We start from the raw sequence: 19966 nt of genomic DNA, 5'->3' as shown, positions 1-19966 counted from the left end.
AGTCCTGCTGTTTTATCTCAGTGTTGTATCTTGTGGAAAACAAGGTCAGCAGATGTGGAGGAAAGGGTTAATGTACCATGCTGATCCATCACAGGCCTGCAGCAGATAAAGCAGGGCTGGTAAATCATTGTTTAGTCTATTGCAGTCAGGCATTATCCAGTGCAGATCTCCTGAGTCCACTGGGTGTAAAAGTACAAAAATAAAACAAAAGAGTAATTGTCATCTGGAGGCTGGGTTTTTCCCTTCACCCAGTTGCCCAAAACACTGCTCTTAATGTCTACTATCCATCTGCTTGTTTCAGTTCTGCTGCCTCCTCCCCTCCCATTTCACAAGGGCAAAGTGGAGGCTGAGAGCAAATGGGACTTGAGCAACAAATCCTTTCCTCCCAGTTATGTCCCCTCCTACCCCCAGTAACCATAACATTTCATTACACATTTAGAGAGTGGCTAAGTAGCTGCATGCAGGAGAGCTGTATTACCAAGCCTCCATCTGGGCTGTCAACAGCGTCTCTGAATCTGTTGAAAGCTCTCAGATACTTTGAATTTTGCTGTTCTTAAGAGAAAACTTCTTAGACGGCAACAGTCAGAAGCCAACTGTTATGGGAGGGTAGGGGATTTTTTTTTCCCTTTTGTTTAAAGGACATGCACTCTGGCACCAAGAAGTGCGGAAGAGACACATGGCCCATAAATACATAAACCCTTTCCTAAGTCAGAAAGCTGGGAGTCAGTCAAATCCATAATAGGATCCCAAGATTCATAATAAATAACTTTTAATTACAGTCCTGCACAATAGTTATTTTAAACAGATGGTTTATAGATTCACATCTGGGATTATTTTTTTTTTTTAATTTAGTGCTCAGGCACACACACAGAAAGGGAGAGAACCTCAGCTAAGGTTTCTATTAGTGTTGGAAAAACGGGTATTTTTTTAAAAGAGGTCAGGCTGATCCAGAACAATGCTGCCGCATCTGACGCAACTCCCCAGCCAGTGCTCAGCTCAGCAAAGGGCTCACTCTGGATCCCAGACTCCCCTGAAAAGGAAAATTTAGGGAAGTGCTGGAGGGTCACCCTGGACTCCTCACTGCACTCACCAAGCCCAGCTGTGGAGAACTCATGTTTTAATGCATCTGGGGAAAAGATCAGAAATTGTGTTGGGTGTCCATGTTTCTCCCCTCTCCCACCTTTTTCCAATGAGAACCAAGGATCTCCTTAAGTAGGCATGCAGAGGTGATGTCAAATTCCCACACAAGAGAGATACACTAACCAGACCCACTATCACTGCTACTGCTTCACGTTACCTTTACTACAACCTCCCCTCAACGCAATTTGTTCAGCTTTTACATGCACCTCATATTTTTTACCTTCCATCAAAGAACCCCACACAAAACACCCCATTCTGGCGACAAATTATATCAAACTAACAGCCTTAAACTCATATGGTACAGCTAAATAGAATGCCAACATGAAAAGGAAAGAAAAAAAAAAAAAAACAAAACACACACTAAAAAGGAGTCTGAATATTTGGCAGAGATCTTGGAGAGGATATGTGCCAAACCACAGCTTGGAAGCCACAGCCAACTTTCTACAGGGTTCCCCACTGGAGTCCTGCCGGCTCACAGCAGCCACCAGGAGGATGGCTCTTTTCAACCTGGATTTGGCTTCAAGAGGGAAGAAAAAAAAAAAAAAAGAAAAAGGAAGAAAAAGAAAAAAAGAATGTAAAATAGGAGTCTGCTTGGTTTATTCAGGACTGTACCAAGGAGTGCTTCCATCAATGGTATCCTGAGCCCACTCTTGTGCTGTAACAGCTGGCTGCAGAAGACATTGAAGATGTGGTTTCTCAGGGGGACAGATGTCCACAGTGATGGTCTGGGGTTGTTTTTCTTTCTTTCTTTTTATGTATTGAAAATGCTTTTAGGAAGCTTGCGCTGCATTTCTAATACCCTGAGGCTATTAATTATTTATACTGAACGGGAAAAATGTTACTTAAACTTTCATTTAACCAAAAAAATGCTGTGGAGAGAAAAAAAAATAAAAGCAAGAGAGAGAGATTAGGTAGGAACACCAACTACCATTAATGACTAATCCTGAAAACATTCATTTTTTACCACTATTCATTGTAATTCTGATGGACTCCTCAGCAAGCAGCTCAGGGTGTCCTTAAGTTTCTGCTAGGAGAAGGCTGTGGGATCACCCATGAAAACAATAACAATTTTCAAACAATGGCAAAAGTTGCCCCCAAGGAATATGGGATGGAACTTTCAAATACACACATGTGGCCTTAGGAGAAGAAAGAGCCATTTAAAATTAATGAAACAAGTGTATTCAATTCACATGGGCAGCCTCTCCACCGCAAGGCAAAGGGCAGGCCCCTGCCACGTGCCAAGGTCCCATGTTCTTAGGCCACGCTGCTGGGCTCTCTGCCAGGTGTTGCACACAGCCAAAGCATCCTCTCAAGCACACAAGAAGCGACACTCACACCACACAGGCCACGGGAGCCAAGGTCGGGGTCAGCACTGCCCACAGGCTCTGTCCCTCAGCAAAGCTTGGGAGTCCCAAGCCTGTGCCTGCACCTATGTTTATGTGCAAACAGCCCCGATGTTAGGCCAGCTTGAACTCGAGAACAGGCTCAGACACATGCTCAACTCATGGTCTAGACAAAACCTGAGGCTCTTTCTGAAAATAGCACCCTTGCTTCTTTGGCACTCCTGCCTGGAACTCTGTCTCAGGCCCGATTTACAAACCAGAGTTGATGCAAGCAAGAGATCCCTGCTAAAGCTGTGGGACTGCTGTCTTCCGTGAGCATTTCCTCTACCTGAGCAAGAGTCACACCATTAGGCTTCAGGCAGGAGACACCACTCCTCAAGGAGAGATGTCTGCAGACCCTTGAATCACTGTCAAGATGAGGGAGATGAGGATACGGTCACATTTCCCTTATTCCCTTCCAATCATCTGCTGGGGTTTCTTTCTCTTGCAAAACAAATTTTGTGGGTACAGTAAAAAGTGGTTTAGCACACTAAATGCATTTCTAAATTCAAGGTGAAAAAAATATTTCCCTATGAAATGATGTTTGTTCTCAGGAAAATGATAGCATTCTCTCCACATAAACCTACAAACACCAAGGCATATGCTTCACCAAGAGAGAGAAAGGTCCCGTTATTTTAAGCACGTAAAATTGTAATGGGACAACTCACAGGAGTGAAGTCAAACAAACACTTCAGTACCTTCAGCATTAGGTCTTTGCCTGTGGCAGAACATGACCACGATTTCAGCATGAATTGCATAAGATAAAAGTGACAGTATTTTAGTTCAGTTCACAGCGTCTCTTTCCTTTTTGAGCAGACCACTCAGTAGCCTTTGATTTCCCCCCTGATCCCTGTAATCTGTTTAGCTTATCTGGCCTCTCAGGGTGAGCAGGAGGAGGCTGCAGCCTTCCCTGCGGTGATGCTCAGCCAGCACCAACCATCCCCCTTCATAATTCGAGCTCTCCCTGCTCCCTAGGAAAGATGATTAAAACAAGGGCCCTGCTGAAAGATGACACCAAATTTCACTTCAAATGGGTATTCCCCACTGCTGTGAGGAAGACATGAGTATGTGCAAGTGATTCAGGACAAATCACTCACAACCCCTTACAGTCTGAACAGATTTTTTTTTTTTTTTACTGTGCTTAATGATGTACACCAGCACAAGGAAAGAGACCTGGTGGCCTCCTGCAATCCCTACACTCCCTGACAGCAGCCCTGTGCACCAGCATTTGGTGAAAAGAAAGCCCATCTCTTCCTCCTACACTTGCTGGCATTAATACCTAGGCTGCAGCTGAGGTCAGGGTCCCAGAACATCAAACATTTTGCAGCACATCCCTGCTCCAGTGAGCTCAGGGACAAGGCAGACATGGCCAGACAGAATTACTGCAACTGCAGACTGACATTTCAGTCAGAAAGCCAGAGCAGGATCCACACCATGTAGCTCTCAGTCTCCCTGTCTCTACCACAACATCCAAGTGCAGCTTCAGATTAGAGTTCTTCAGCTGCACAGTTAGAGGCAACACTCTTTACCTGTCAGCAGAATAGCATGGCAGTCTTCTAGCAAAAAGAGACAGGGCCTTCACAAGTTCCCAGCAGTTCATACTGTAGTAAAAAAATACCTATAGTAATCCAGGAGCCAGATTTCAAGGAAGGGTTACACACAGGGATTCCTGTGGGAGACCACACCTTCATATTTCATGAGATGCACACTTTTAAGATTCACATATTTTTCTGTGAATTTTAATTCACTGGATTATGTTTCTACTTTGTCAATGAAGAGTTTGAATCAATTATCAACTACTTAAACCTGATGACAATACCTAAGAAAAAGGTAATCACAGGCAATACCTATCGATTTGAAGCTCCAGCTGCAAACCTGTACCCATGCTGCTGTAAAAGCTCACTGACTCAGCCCTGTGAGTTTATGATCTACCCCTTGCTGGATGTTCACAGGTACTCAGATCAGTCAGAAAAGCCTTTTAGATGATTACGACCCAGCCCATTTTCAGCTAAATGGGTGATGCTGAAAGCAAGGTCCAGCCTGGTCCTGTCTGGTTTACCCTGACAGAAGCTGGTGGAGAATTCATTCTCCCAGAGAAGTGACGGGCAGCTGAAGGCCATAAAAGCTTCTGCTATCTGAGCTTGGTCCACCAAACACAGCTGAAGTCAGCAGATGTGGAACAGCATTGCTGTCCTGGGTGTATCCTGGAGCATACTGGTCACCCTTAAGTGCCATAGCATGGCTTGGAGTAGGAGAAGTCTGCCAAGAAAATTGTTCTGAAAACACCCAAAATAAATTCTACTCCTAAAAATCATTGAAGATGACACTCATGGATTATCCAGCTGATTTGATAGAGGGGAAAGCAGGTTACACCAATGGTTTAAAATAAATTATTAAATTATTTTAATTCAAAATTTTAGATCAAGCCAGGGTGTCATGTTGTGGCTCATCTCAAAAATTAGCCCTGCCCATCAAAAGAGTGTCCTAAAAATATTCTGCTTTTCTTTCTTTACTAATGTTATCCCAGTACTATACACTGCTATTTTCTGGTAGATAATGTCAGTGAGAGATAAACAAAGCCATGAAAACAATAAAAAGGACATCAAAAGCAAAGCACCTCGAAATCAAATCTATCAGTTCAGAATTCTTGGTTTTGGTAACTGTATTTTCTATTAGAGATGAAATACTGATCAATAGTATTTTTTCTTCTAATGTTGTGAATTAAAATTTCTTTGACATGTATTAAAAATAAATACATTGCTTTTAAAATAATTATGATTTCATCACAATTTGATAGGCTAAATCTACAAATATATTATCCAAACAATAATTACCTGTCATTACATCTTTATTACCTTCTCTGTCTGAGGCCTGCTTACTCAGTCTTTACACTGGAGATTTCAGCAGTGGCAAATGCTCTAGTTTTGGGCTTCAATCTGTTCTAAAGACTTAGAACAAAGCAGCCCTTGAGGCCATGTACTTCTTAAAGAGACTTTAAAAAGCCCAATGGGCCTCCTAACTTACTCTGCAACAAGTCATATCCCATGAAGAAACTCACTCCTGTACAACACAAAAACAGGGTTAGATTAAAGAAAAGGAAAGAAAAAGAGCAGGGTCCCCTGCTGCTCTGTCTGGCCAGAATCATGTCTTTTACTGCCCATATCCTCTAAAGAAACGATGCTCTCATGATATATTACCCTAATACATCACCGAGTGACAGTTTTCTCATGATACTGTATCCTCAAAGATGTGATGCATGCCAGAAGCAGGGACAGGAGATCTCAGCTGGGGGAGAGAAAGGGGAGGGTTTTTTATTTTCTTTCAAATATTTAAGCTACACTTTGGGGTTTTCTAATGTTATTTTGAGAGGAAAATCCCTGTCAATTGTAGCTTCATAATCCAGAGGACTCCTAGAAGTTTTTGCTGTACAGCTTTTAAACCGGAAAGCACCAAAAAAACAGTCTCTTCATTTAATTGAAGCAAGTTTTGAAATAGGACCAAAATGCTTGAGGAACAACAACCAAATAAAAATAGTAGCCCAAAAGAAAGAAGCAACGAGAGTCTGTTTTCTATTATGAAATTACTTAGGCAAAAGGCCTCCAGACACTGCTGTTTTAATGAACTTGCAAGGAAACTGAGAACTGACCCTGAATTTGTTTTCTTACGTGATCTTGCCCGTGCTACGCAGTGGTTTTAGAAAATAAAAAAAGGTTATTCACAGCAGAGTCTGCAGAGAGAAGGCACAGCCTTCAACTTGTCAGTCAGCACAGAGAAGAGCAGGAAGAGACAAGGAAAAGGAACATTTCAGGCAGGACCCCCCAGAGAAGGCAAAAGCTTTCAGGGTCTTTTAATGCTGCCTTCAACTCGCAAAGCCACACTCATTTTCGCTGCAACTGCTGCTTGGCTGCAGTAAATCTTGTAGGGGCTGTGGTAATCCTGGGTCACGGGCAACCCATGGCAGGCGCCACTCTCAAGATGTCTCCATCCAGCTGCTGCCAGCAAAGGAAGGCTCAAGGTCTTGGGAGAATTAGTCAGAAAAGCTTATGACACCGTGATGTTTAATTTGACACATCTCACTTCTGGGTGTTTCTATTTCCTATCTACTGAAACTTCTTTGCTTCCATCAGATGCAAAGAAGAAAGGTAGGACAAGCTTTCCTTTGTTGTGATTAATCACACTGCCAAATTCAGTAAGAATTGTGACTTTCAAAACTTCAGCCAACACTGTAGCTAATAGGAGAAAAAGCATATTTTGACTTGTGGGCTAAGCAAAAGCGATATGGAAGTCATTGAGAAGAAACTAAAAGCCAAATCTGTCAATGTCACTTTCACAGTCCTTGAGCTGACTTTGACCATATTTTGTGGCCTGGCCATGGCTGCTTTTGGGTGAGATGTAACAGCCCTCAATCACAGCAGTGATCACTTAGCCACATAACAATACCACTGCAGTCAATGAAACCACCCATGAGAGCTCAGAGCTTTGACTCGAGCTCTTTAGTGCAGACACATGCACAATGCCCCATGCTCTGGGTAGACCCTGTTAAACACTTATTTTTAAATGCTGCTCTGGAAAAAATTTGCTGTCCAAAATAAGAAACTCATCTTACACAACCACTTTCTTCTTGAAAAATCCAGTGGTTAAAACATGTTTTTGCATAATCGTAGCCCTGCAGGGACAGTTCTCACTTCTGAAAAGCAAATTCCCTTCTTTCTGTTATGCACATGTACAAACAAACAGATTCTGGTATGTCCAAACCTTGCAAATTGCAACTATAATAATACATTGAATAGAAGCTATAGAAGCAGGGTTTTTTTCCTCAGCCTGTGTTCCCTTCACTCCTTCCTTTCCCTTGCCCCACTTGCACTGCGGGAAGTAAAAAAAATACCTGTTTCTGACAAGTAAATGGAGCTGACATTAGAGCGAAGCTCGAAGGTGAACAGGGTATGCACAAGTCATTTGTCATCTTGACAAAGTGAGATTTGGTCACCAGTGGGACACTTGAAAGACATCTGAACAGTTGGCCTTGACCACCAGCATTTCTTACAGCTTATAAAGGGACCCATGGGACCAAGAACACAACCTGCTTTTGGAAGTGACTCCTGCAGTGGTACCTCTTGATAGATGTAAAGGCAGTGTGATATATCAGGTGCCATTAAGATCTTTGCTAGCAGGTTCTATTTACATAAGTATGGAAGGTAGATAGCATCTTGTTAACCCAATTAATGAGACTCAAATGTCAGGAAACAGATTATGCCTGGCTTAAAGTCCACAGTGCTCTGAAAGCAGATAGACAGGTTTCATTGTGTGGGACAGCACTTTGAGCGAGAACTCAGGCAGCAATCCTTCTACCTGGACAGCTAGGAGAGGCAGAAAGATGATCTGAAATCCAAAAGTTTCACACCTTTAGCACAAGAAGGGCTCTTTGTGATGAGAGATTCAAGAGTCGTGTAAAACAGAGAACCTACAGCTGGACTGAGGAAAACTAAAGAAGTATCCACTTGAGGTCTTAGAAACTTTATTTTTTTATTAACTGTACCTTCTTCTGCAATTAGAGAAAGTCCTTGCTGCCAAGTCACAGCCAGGTCTGGATTAGAAGAGAAACACTGTTTCATCCAGCCTGTCCACACTGCTGAGTTTTACATGAGCAATTGAAACATACCTCTCTACCCTAGAGATCCAGACCAAGATGAGATCACTAATCTCTTCATCAGTGGCTCTCGACACACTGCTTTACACAATAAACTGCTGTTCTCCCCCAGCCTCCCACTATCAAGCTCTATGATATAGAAGCAGATGCTCCTGTCACCCAGGTCAGAGCAGTGAACCCTGAATGGCACAGCATGAAGTGCTTGGCCCCAAAACAGAGGGGGGTGTAGGGAAAGGCCTTGTACTCAGCAACGCTGCCAACTCCCTGCTCAGCATGGCAGCTGTAAGGAATTCCTCTTCAGAGCTGTCTTCCCAATGGAGGAAGACAGAAAGCATGGGCAGCCTGGGCCAGCAGCCCAGCCTCAGCACCACTCAGCAGGTCAACCTAAATCCTCCAATGGGCACAGTACCTCGTGGGCACAGACACAACTTGTCTACAAACACACAGGAGTTGTATTAATTCTCCAGAAGACACTTCAAATCCCTCTAAACCTCTTGTTCCAGGGCCATGCATAACTTTCCTGAAGTTTGCATAACTTTCCTGAAATCACATTGCATCCACATCCTCTCCTGCCCGCAGTCCTTGTGCCCACTGAAAAGGCTTGGAGCTGCCTGCTCATCTCTCCAAAAGGCTTCCTTCCAGCAAAACTCCCTTTTCTGGTACAAGATTTGCTTCCTTTTCCCCTTTTTGGCTTCCACCTTTTTATGTTTCTTTTTATGTTGACTGGTTTAATTATTAAAAAAAAAAAAAACAAAACAATGATATCAAACGTACTCCTTCTATACTAAAACAATTATACAAAGTTTTAGGCAGCAAATATGTATATGCTTCACATAACAAGTGCATTAAACCATTCAAATTTCTTACTATCATAGCCTCAAGTACTAGATATTTTACAAATTTCAGCTTCAGATTGATTTTTGGGTCAAATGATTTTTTCTTGAGGATTGAAAATCTTGCCAACTTAAACTGAACATATGCAGGCATTTTCTCAGAGGCCATACAAACTGCAGATTTCTTCAGTTTCTTCTGCATTTCCATGTTAAACAAGTTCTGGTTCAGTATCAGTGCATTCTGCTGCATCTTAAATGTCTACATCAAGAATTTCCTCCAGAAATGCTTCATGTCTATAGATGATGGACAGACTATGCCTCAAACATTAAGAGAGTTTCTTACACTACCAGACCCACAACATTTTAAGGTGCAGCAATTTTCATTTCCCAGCATTTTTTATCCACTGCACTTACAAACATCCACCAAGACTTGGTTTATAAGCTAAAGAACTTGCATGTTTTGCATTTTGTCTGCCAAAATAATTTCATTCATTTATTTGAATCAAAAGGATTTTTCAAATTGAATCACCAGGCTAGCTATCCTCAGGACTGTTTGGGTAGAAGGGTAAAGTGCTACATATGAAAATTATCATCTGTACACTGTCACATACACAAAAAAAAAAAAATATTCTCTGTAACAAGCAAATGTTCAACAGCCTCCCTTGTAGCAGGAGAGCCTTCTGGTTTATCAGTGTTTTATGCCTTACAGGCAATCCTTCAGCTAACAGCCTTATCTCAAAGCCAGCCACCCTCCTGGCTCCTTCCTGCCCCAGTGGTTTCAGGGTGACACAACCCTGAGATGTTTCACTAACTGGCACAATCAGATCATCATCATCATGTAGCCCTAGAGCACTCATTTATCAGCTCTTCTCCATCTCTCTCAAACCATACCTCAGCTGTACATCCAGACATAAAAAAGAACAGGGAGACAATCTCAGGACAACCAAGGTCTGTTATTTGTCATCCACTAATAAATCCTAAGACAAAACAGAAAAACAAATGCAAATATATGAGTCTAGCTGGCCATCAGAATACACTTTGATGATTCCAAGCCTTGGGAAACTCTCATTTCCTATTGAAGCCACTTAGCATAACTGAACATAAACATGTCAGGAGCAGGTAGAAAAAAAAACAAACCCCAAACAAGGAAACATAATCCAAAACACATAGACTTCTAACCTGTGAGCTGTCAGAAATCTGATTTTCCTGGCCAGGGCCATGCAACATCTTTGTTTGCATCCCCCTGGTTATGGATAAGTACCAGTATGATAGTCATGTTAATAGTAGTAATACAGGTAAAAAAGCTTTTATGTAATATTGGGGGTTTTTATTCACAATGGCCTTTTATGTGACCATAAGCTCAATATAAAGAGGTTGCATTTTCATTTGATTTTTTGGTTGTTTTTTAATATTTTTCTTCCTTCAAATTTTCTATTAAATCATGATGGGGAAATAAAACCAGATATTTGATGGGGAAAAAATATCTCTTTTTTATGCAGCAGCACAAAGCAAAGCAGCAGAAGTACTGACACTGTGAGCCATTCACTTACAGAACCATAATTCTTATAAGGACCATTAACAACTCAATGGAAGAAACTTGAAAGCTAATAAAAACTATATACAGGTAACTGTATGCTTTTTAAATGCCATTTTGATATTGGACCAGCTCTTTAATAATGTTTTTCTTATTGGCTATAAAAAAGTGTCTTAACTTAGACTGATCCATTTTGCTCTTATTGTAGATGCATTCCAAAGACATTTGCAAGTTATATTACATTTTTCCATTTAGTTTATGGCATTTTTGTGCCCTTCATATTTTTCCATGTATTATTTATACATATTCTTTTGTATTTGAGATAGCTGATCCTTTAATTACACCAAAGAGAATCTCATTTTCATACATGATGGATTGGATCTTCATCATCGTTACAGTCACATATCACCACCTCCCTTCCAGGAGGGTTTTGCCAAGACCTATAATCAGTTCAGCACTGTGTGCATATGTGTATTTGCTCAGTGCAGCTGCCTATGTAGGAAATGTGCAAGTAGTGAACTCTTCACTAGCCCATGTGGTCTGAGAACAACATGAAATAGCTTCTTCCAGCCTGCAGATTTGCAGAAAGGTTTCATCATAAGCTGTTACACATGACTGTGTACCACATCCCCAAAATCATTGTCACGACAAAGCAGAGTGCTCTGAAGGCCAACATACCTGTACAGGGATGTGCCACAGTCTGAGGCAGCTCTTGGATATGAAGTGCAGAAAGTGGACATCAAAAGGTCCATGGACAGAGAGACACAACAACCAATACTATAGAATCCATGCTCATTCCCCAGAGGAGGAGATGTTGCATGTGCTACTACTTGAGCAGGGTGGGCATACCTGTAATGGAACTAAACTGACTTGAACATTCTTCAAAACTGCTGATGGAAATTTTAAGGATCAAGCCAGAGTAACCATCCTCTACCACAGAGAGTTTGTCAGGCAGGTCAAACTCCTGTTTCACGGATGTTCTGCATGAATTAAGAACAAGTTCAGGTGAACCTACCAGAATCATCCTCCAGAAGAGTTTACCAAAGCAATCACAATCCACCTCTGGGTCTTGCTCCAAGTCACCTCTCTCTTGCAAGACCTCCTTCATATATACATATATACACATATTCATACATAAATTTCTTTCATTTCTATGACAAAGCACGTATGGGACACCCTGCTGCACCAGACATGGCGTTATGTCTGGTTTTTGTTTTCAGGGTTTGTTTTTTAGGGTGGGGGGTGTTGGGTTTTTTCATTTAAGAGATTGCACATACATCTGTATTTAAGGAAAAAAACTAATAAAACTTTCATCATGTTGGAGCCTGTTTGGGTTTCAGGAACCCTTCATGCACCGATCAAAAAAGCATTCTCTTTTGGAGTAATATGGGGGTGAAAACTATCAGTACACTACTGTATCATAGGCTTTTTTGTCTCTCTGTTTATTATTTTTGTGGGTGAAGAGAAAGCTGATTGTATTATACAGTAATAAAGACCAAGAATATTTAAATTGAAAGAAGATGCAGTCTTGGTAGACTCTGCAGCTGATGTACGTAAACTATTGAAATTAAATTAAATAAAATAGGTATGAAAGAATTGTTTGATGATTTTTTGTTTGGTTTTTAATATGCACTACTCCACTAAAAGTCATCTGGGCTGCATTATACCTTGAAGCAACAACAATTGAATCCTCATGTACTAAAACACTGCCATCTTCACTGAACATGTGTCAAACACTTGCTCTCAGGCTAGCTATGTGCTTTTAACTTGTGTACTGTGCCACAGAAATCAGCTCTGCCATAGGTAAAGAACCCCAGCACATCTAGTGGCTGTTTTGCTTTAGTCTGCAATGAAGACATGGTTTTCAGGACTGGGCTTCTTTTTGGCTGGAAGTGTGTGCATGCAGGGGTGAACAAATGTCGAAGTTATTTCTTCAGTTTTTTGGTTTGCTTGCACTTGGTTTTACCAATTTATTAGTTCAAGTTAGGCAGAACACTAGGTCTTATAATGATAAATTTAACATAATTTTTTATGAGCAAAAGTCAAATTCTACACTGTTCATTTGGACTTAAAGGAGGAAATTTAAACTACAGAATGATGTTTCATGCTGAATAAAACTTATAGCAATCAAAGCTCTGATTTCTAGTTTCCTGAGATCCTGTCTCCAAACTTTTCTCATATTTCCAACACTTGGTTATCCTTTCTGGCTCACATTTATTTCCTTCTGGTCTGGATTTAGGTGATAAAAGGTTGAGACATATGATTACCACTCCTCAGGTGCAAATGGTAAGTTTGAGGCACAAGCATGAGGGAATGCGGGGAGGAGAAAAGGTGGGGAAAATGGCTCTGGTTTAGATGTGGCTTGTCAAGATTACTACTGGCTTTTATCAGCTATTTCTTGACACAGCTCACTTTGTTCTAAACTATTTTAGGGGAAAAAATAATAAAAGACCTTTTCTCCCCACAAAAACCATACAAAAACTCAAATCATTCATTCTCTTCAAAAAAATTCTAGAAGCCCTTGCAATGGCAAGGCCAGCATTAGCTGAGGTACACTTATCTATTTCCTTGCAGTTCCTCACTTCCACCCTGTCCCTTTCAGCTGGCATTTTTGATATGTTCATTTTGGAATTACACACACCACTGGCCAATGGATACATTATTCTTGGATCCCTGCTTGCTTCTGGTGAGGTGCTCAGGGTCCATGGAGTCGATGACAAACGAGCATGAAATGACACAGCTCTCCCCACCGCTGCTGGCACCACCACCTGTCATCGTTGTCACTGCCGAGCCCATCTCACCTTCACAAAACTCAGCACTCAGAACTTTAACTGGGGCTAAGTTAATTCTGTGGTCTTTTCACATTCTCGCTCCATAATTATGCACAGGTTCCCATTTCACCTATTTCCAACGGACTGCGGCGTTTTTATGTCTTTTCCACGTGTATGTTGAAGCACGTATTTCTTGAAAGCAAATGCCATAATATCAGTTGTGAGCCTACTTCTATTTTGAGTGCTAGATACCTTCCAGCCAAAAAGTTGTACCAACAAAAACTCTACTGAATTTCATCATTTACCGTACTTGTACCAGATCTGAACTTAAATATTCCGTGCCTGTTTTAAATGCTGACAGTTAAATAAAAGAAATCTAATCAAAAATTCCCTTAATAGTCCATTAATAGCATTTTTCCCCTAACATTTCAAAATCCTCCATATACAAAAAGTCCCAAGCTTGCCAAAATGTTCTAGGCTTTTATATTTATGAAGCTTTGTTTGGTTCTACAAACAGAAATTTACTTATGCCTCCACTACCTTCAGCCCAAAATGTACACATGGAACAGAGCAAGATCTGAAATTGTCATACACAACATGTTTGGGCTTCTCAAACTGCACAAAATGTGTAAATTGTTCCTACAGATTTAAAAAAAAAATCATTTTTCCACAGATGGATAATTTTAGAAGATAATTTTTGCATTAGGTAGTGTAGCTATAATCATTTGCAGTCTTAAAGTATGTAATAACTGGAATCAATTTCTCCAAGTGAATCAATAGAACTCCATTATGAATACCATCAAGATTATGTATTTTTACCTACAATCATCATTACCAATTCAGGCTAGTTCCCTAAAACACAAATTTCTTTCATTCATCTTCATGACCCACAGTTTCACTACTTTGATTTTCAGAAGCCAAAAAGACTGAAGAAATTTTTACTGTTGGTCACTAAGTATGACATAATGTCACAATCATATGTTCTCCAATATTTTTTGTACTGTCAGGGGCCACACCATTATCTGAAATAATAGTTACCCTTTTTTGGACAATTTTTTTTCATAGGGTTGGTTACCTTACTGCCCATCACATCCAGCATTTCCTTTCAGTGTTTACCTTCATCTGATACCCAACTTGGTGTAGCTGAGAGCAATTCCCATCCTTTAATCAGGAAAGTCTTTAGCTATAAACATAGTTGCAATGGGATGCTCAGCCATGGAATGATCAGAAAAACAATTTTCCAGTGCAACTTCTGTGTATCTGTTTTACCCATCAGCTCTAAGTACTTTCCCCAGGATCTGTGTTTAACAGCATATAAGGTGAAAGCATTTAAAAACAGGTACTTTCAGTTGCCTTCAGCCTTCTCTGCCCTTTTCCAGTATCTCAAATCCTATGGAAAACAAGGCTGGATGTTTTGGTTCCAGAGGCAGTGCTTCTCCGAGGAGATGCAGAGCCACAAGACATTCAGAGTGGAAGTGGGCAGAGCACCAGAGCACTCTGGCTCTAACAGCATTTTGCAGACAGCAACAGCAAGTTGTAAAGCATGCTTCCCCAAACCTCTGGATCATGAAGACAGCTTTAATTTGTCTTTTGTCCATCCATGCCTCAGAAGAAGCTCAGGAGAACAGACACACCAAAAACCTGGCATTGTGCAGCCTGCCTGTTGCCAGAGAGACACGAAAGAAAATGAGTATGTTCAGATTGTGACTGTGTCGCCCACATCCACTTGTAAAGTGGAAGTGCATGAAGTAAAAAGCAATGTCTTTGTAGTCAAACCATTAGACCAGGAGTTAGGAGACCCAAGCTTTCATCAGTCCTACAAGAAATTCCTTGTGGATAAACCACATTCTGTTCTTTGACTTTGATGTTTTTCTCCAAAAGGACAAAAGGACAAAAACAAAATGGCCATTTGTTGCACTCAGCTATAATAATGACAAGTTCTTTGGAGATCAAATTCACTCATGCTTATGTCATTGTTAAAGTGTGGTAATTGTAAAAGTTCACATTGAAACTATTGTCTTAGAGGTATTAAAAATTACCACTTTTATGGCATTATTAAGACCATTTAGTAGAGACATATAAATTATGAATGTGGGAACTCGAGACTTTGCCCATAGAGGCTTATTCAGCTGGTAGTTTTTGCATGCAGAGCATTACAGTGTTTATGTACACACACACCTACACACCCTTACTCTTACCTGTTTCTTTATATTAAAAGCCAGCATCAGAGCTGTTCCATGCACTCCAACACATTTCATTTTGACAAGGAGGTCCATCCAAAACAGAACTATCTCACTGAGGGTGCAATGCCTTTTCTATTAGAAAGCATTAGCCATAGTTCAGAAGTGAATGGCTTACCACACACCATATACGAAACCTCCAGCACATGACCCTCTATGTGAACTTCTCTATTACCTCAACTTCTCTTTCCACATGTTAGAGCAAGTGCTCAAGGATGAGCAAATCTGGTTTGGTAGCTAAACTTGGCTATCTCTAGGACATCCCCATCAACGTCCCTCTTGTATTCAAGATTCAGGAGTTTGTGTTAACAATAAAATTCTAAAACAAGAGATAGAACCTTCCACCAAAGAGGTGTCCACATACAGCAGTCTGTGCTCTATCTGCTTTACTTCTGCTCATGTTCCTACCATGAAAATCAGTCCACCCTGTCTGTGCTAATCAATGAGAAAAGAAAACTTTTGGTTTTGGTCTTCCTGCCAAGACTTTCCAGTGGTGTAAAAGGAATTGATTTTGTAATTGCTCTTTGCAGTCTTCATTTCATTATTGCAACTTACTCATTATCCATGAGCTTCCAATGTTTACCACATTTGCTCCTAGAGCAAACCTGTTGCTTTACCCTCCAAAATAATTTAGCCTATTAAGAGAAAACCAGAGATCATTTTGCTTGTGCTGCCTCTCATTCCCTCTTACTAGGATGTATCTGCATGCTCCACAGGACAGTCTGCAAAGTTCTGTCAAACACTTGATGATACATTTCCTGCATTTCAGTTCTGTGTCCTCTAATCTGTGAGACGGGCAAAGTCCTGGAAGGAGGTTAATGGAATCATAGAATGGTTTGGATTAGAGGGATGCCAAAGATCACTTGATTCCAAACCCCTCACCATGGACAGGGATGCCACCCATTAGATCAGGTTGTTCAGGATCCCCATCCCTGGCCTTGGACACTGCCAGGGATGGGGCACCCAGAGTTATTTAGATATTCCTCTTCATCCCAGAGCTGTTCAGATTTCCATAACTTGTGTTGTTATTTATGGCAGCCTATGGTCATGGAAATGCATCACCACTAAGGAAGACACACCAGAATCCAATCTGCAATTCCAGTGACTCTCTTTACTGGTGTTTTTAATAAAGGTGCCTGCTGTTGAATTTTCTGTCATCTCCTAAACAGCAATTGCTTCCTTTCTGTAACAGCTGATCAAGCTCTCTTTTTAATTCCTCACTTCTTACAGTATGAATTTCCATCAGGTTTGCCCTTGAAGAGTATGATCACTCTTCCAGAAAAAGTTCCTCATTGAATTGTTATTAAACAATCAATATTTCTAGTTGAATGTAAGGCAATCTGGTTTTCTATTCCCTCCTGGTCACAAATCACCCCATTTTTTTCTTTTGTTTCCTCTTTCCCTAGACCTCTTAAAATTGATCTTTTCCCTAGTGGCAGGCCTAAACAAAGATTTCAGCAAGGGGCAGTCCAATAAGTCAATGCTTTGGATGTCGCACAGCACTAAAGCCAGTATCTCCAGACTGGTTTCCATCTCCTCTACCAAGTCTCCCAGCTTCCAACTCAAGAAACAGAGATTGCATTTATCCTTTGGCAGAAATAAAGCCGAGTGCAGCCAGGGCAGGTAACTGCAGTAACTCACTAGGCATCTGTGTGCTTAATAAAACATAGTGTTCTCCTGGCACAGAAAGGAGCCAAATGCCCTCAGCTGCCATTTCACTAAAGTAAGCCCTGCAAACCACAGGGATTTAGAGTTCTTACATCCAATGCTTTTTGCAGTTCTTCATGCTCGCACACTAAAAGGGTGCTCATTGATTTAATAAAGCCAAGGTCTAGAGAGATCTATAAATACAAGTGTTTTACCCTCATGCATTATTGCCCTGATGCCCAAGACTGAACTTCTGCTCTTTCACAGATAAATTGCTTCCTCGCTGGTTAACACCAGCTTCCATTAGCAAAAGTGGTGGCTGACATATTTGGGAAGGTGATCCATGATAAAACACAGCTTCGTCTCTCTCTTTGTTTTCCCTTTGATTTCTTTACTCGCCACATCCCATGCTCCTCTTTTTCCCATCTGACTATGCTCAGAAGAAATCAATAAGGTATTCTTTATCAATATTACCTATAAAGTTATCAATGATCTCACTAAAATCTACTGAATTCAGTGCAGTGACAGATATCAGCCTCGAGGGGTTCAAGATGCTCTTGATCCTAGAGTTGCCAAAACTGCCTTCTAAAAGGCAGTCTGAAACAATTCTTTACATCTTTTATAGGCATGCAATAATAATAATAGTAATAATAATAATATCAATAATATTAGGGGAGAGGGTGTGTTGATATTTCAGTCCTAAAGTAGAACACGTTCTGTACATTCAGCTACTCTGTAAATTCCAAAATGTAAAACATAGGGCTTTCTAGCCTATACTTTTCTTTGCATTCAACAGTAAATTAAGGTTTATGGCTTTTATTTAAAAATATCATAGGAAGTTTTATTTAGAATGACTGTTTTACAATAACTCCTAGGCCTTGGCTTGTCCAACTGAACTGCTCCCAAAAATGCTTAACTTTGAAACAGAATGACAAGGAAGCAGAATGTTTCTCCCCAAAACGTGCATCAGCTAACAACACCATTAACCACTGCACTCCCAGCACAGAAGGCAAAGCACTCTGACAAAAGCATCACTTGTCCTTTCACTGTCATGCTATTACAGCACATTCAGTCACATTGCTGCCTTCACCTCGCACCCTTGTGAGCTCCTCACCCACTGGGATTGTGACAGGGACCAGCTGGGAGCTCAAAGCAGCAGCGTTCCCAATCCTTACCTTTCCTTCTTTTTGCTGAGCTACAAGCAAAGACTTCTGGGTGCACCCCCAACTCTGTGAAAGTTCTCCCCACAAATTCACATGGTAAACATGGTTTCACAACGTCCTGAAATAAAGTCATGTACAACTTTGTGCCCGGGTTTTAAAGTCAAAGAAATGATTGCCAGATCGTGTATTGGGTTACTTTCAATTAGCTCAGCTCTGAGATAACCTTGTGTTACATAAAGGCAACAGAGTCACCCAAGATTCGATTATCTGAAACATTCCCCTCTCTGCGCAGTTACATTTAGTACACGTCTGGATGTTCTTACTAGCTGAAATACACACTTACCAGGCAAACACACATTATACAAGGGTTGTCTGTGATAAAAGGTATCTGCAAAATTTCCCCTTCATTTTCACATTTTGCAACCGATCCTGAAATAGAAATAAAAATTTTAAAATACTAGCATATTTCATTTCGCCCTGACAGTTTTGGAAACTGTCCTCGTCACACTCATGTTTAACCCTTGCTCCATTCCTAGCCCTCGATTTTAAACCCTGCCGTAATTTGCCCAATTTAATCAGTTCAGCATTTCTGCAAGATTCTAAAGAGAACAGGGAATGAGTGGCCTTTCATTGCTGCACAAACCTAGACTTTCTTTGTGCCCCAGTTATAGCAAAGAAGGACGCTTTTTCTTCTCTCGGATGACGTGTGGAGAATAACGAGTACTCCATGCAAAGCAGGATACGTCTAAAACGATAGATCCAGAGCTCACTGAAATCAGCAGAAAGCTGTCCACTGCACTCCGAGGAACCGGACCAGCACAAGCCCTAAACTAAGCATCCTTTCAATGCGTGGCAACCACTTGGCAAATGAGTCAAAATTAGCAGGCTGACTGTCAAACTGAATCAAATTAAGAAAGGCTTTACGGCCCTAATGCTGATTAGTCGGTATTCTGTCACGCTGGAATCACTCCTCAAAGTCTAATGGCTCCTCGCCTGCGCTAGAATTTGATTCTGCGTTTCGCTCCGTGCCCCAGATCCCAGGAAGATAAAACCCTCGAGGGGAAACAGGGAGAATGGGGGAGGAAAAGCAACAAGAAAACCTTTTTTTGGGGGGGGAGAGAGGCACGGCCGCTGCGCTCACCTGCCCCAGCGCAGGCGGGCGCACCTGGGGCCGCCCTTCCCGCGCAATGCCACCCGGCGCAGGTGGGCCCGCAACGCCCGCGCCCGCCGTACCTGTGAGCAGGGAGGAGGCCGGCGCGCCGGGCAGGCACAGGACGCCCAGCAGGACGGCGGCGGAGGCCGGGGAGAGCCGCGGCATCGTCCCGGGGGTGCCGCCGCCCGCCCGGGTGCCGGCTGCGGGGCAGCGTCCGGGCCGCGCCGTCGGGCGGCGGAGCCCGCCCACCCCCGGCACGCCCGGCCCAGCACCGACCCCCGGCGCCGGGCAGCGGCGGGGGGTGGGGAGCGGCACGGGAGACCGCGGCCCGCCGGGGAGTCCCACCCCACGGCGGCACCGGGGGAGGGGACTGCGGGCGCGGGGAGAGCGGCTGTCAGCGCCTGCCCCTCGGCCCCGCACCCCCTCTTTCCATCACCCCCCTCCCTCGCCCGCATC

The 19966-nt window shown here is 42.0% G+C and overlaps 1 protein-coding gene across 1 annotated transcript in view; it reads right to left on the bottom strand.

Moving 5' to 3' along the window:
* BMPER (BMP binding endothelial regulator) overlaps positions 1-19692 on the bottom strand; it is a 145364-nt gene extending 125672 nt beyond the window's left edge. The window contains exons 1-2 of the mRNA XM_058024342.1: positions 19591-19692; positions 18701-18786 (exon numbers count right to left, since the gene is read on the bottom strand). Coding sequence (XP_057880325.1) covers positions 18701-18786; positions 19591-19675 — 171 coding nt within the window. The 5' untranslated portion in view covers positions 19676-19692. The remainder of the gene's footprint in view (positions 1-18700; positions 18787-19590) is intronic.
* Positions 19693-19966: the final 274 nt, after the last annotated feature.

This window comes from Melospiza georgiana, chromosome 1 (assembly GCF_028018845.1).
Source record: "Melospiza georgiana isolate bMelGeo1 chromosome 1, bMelGeo1.pri, whole genome shotgun sequence".
Taxonomy (NCBI): domain Eukaryota; kingdom Metazoa; phylum Chordata; class Aves; order Passeriformes; family Passerellidae; genus Melospiza; species Melospiza georgiana.
This window is presented reverse-complemented; position numbering and strand designations above follow the sequence as displayed.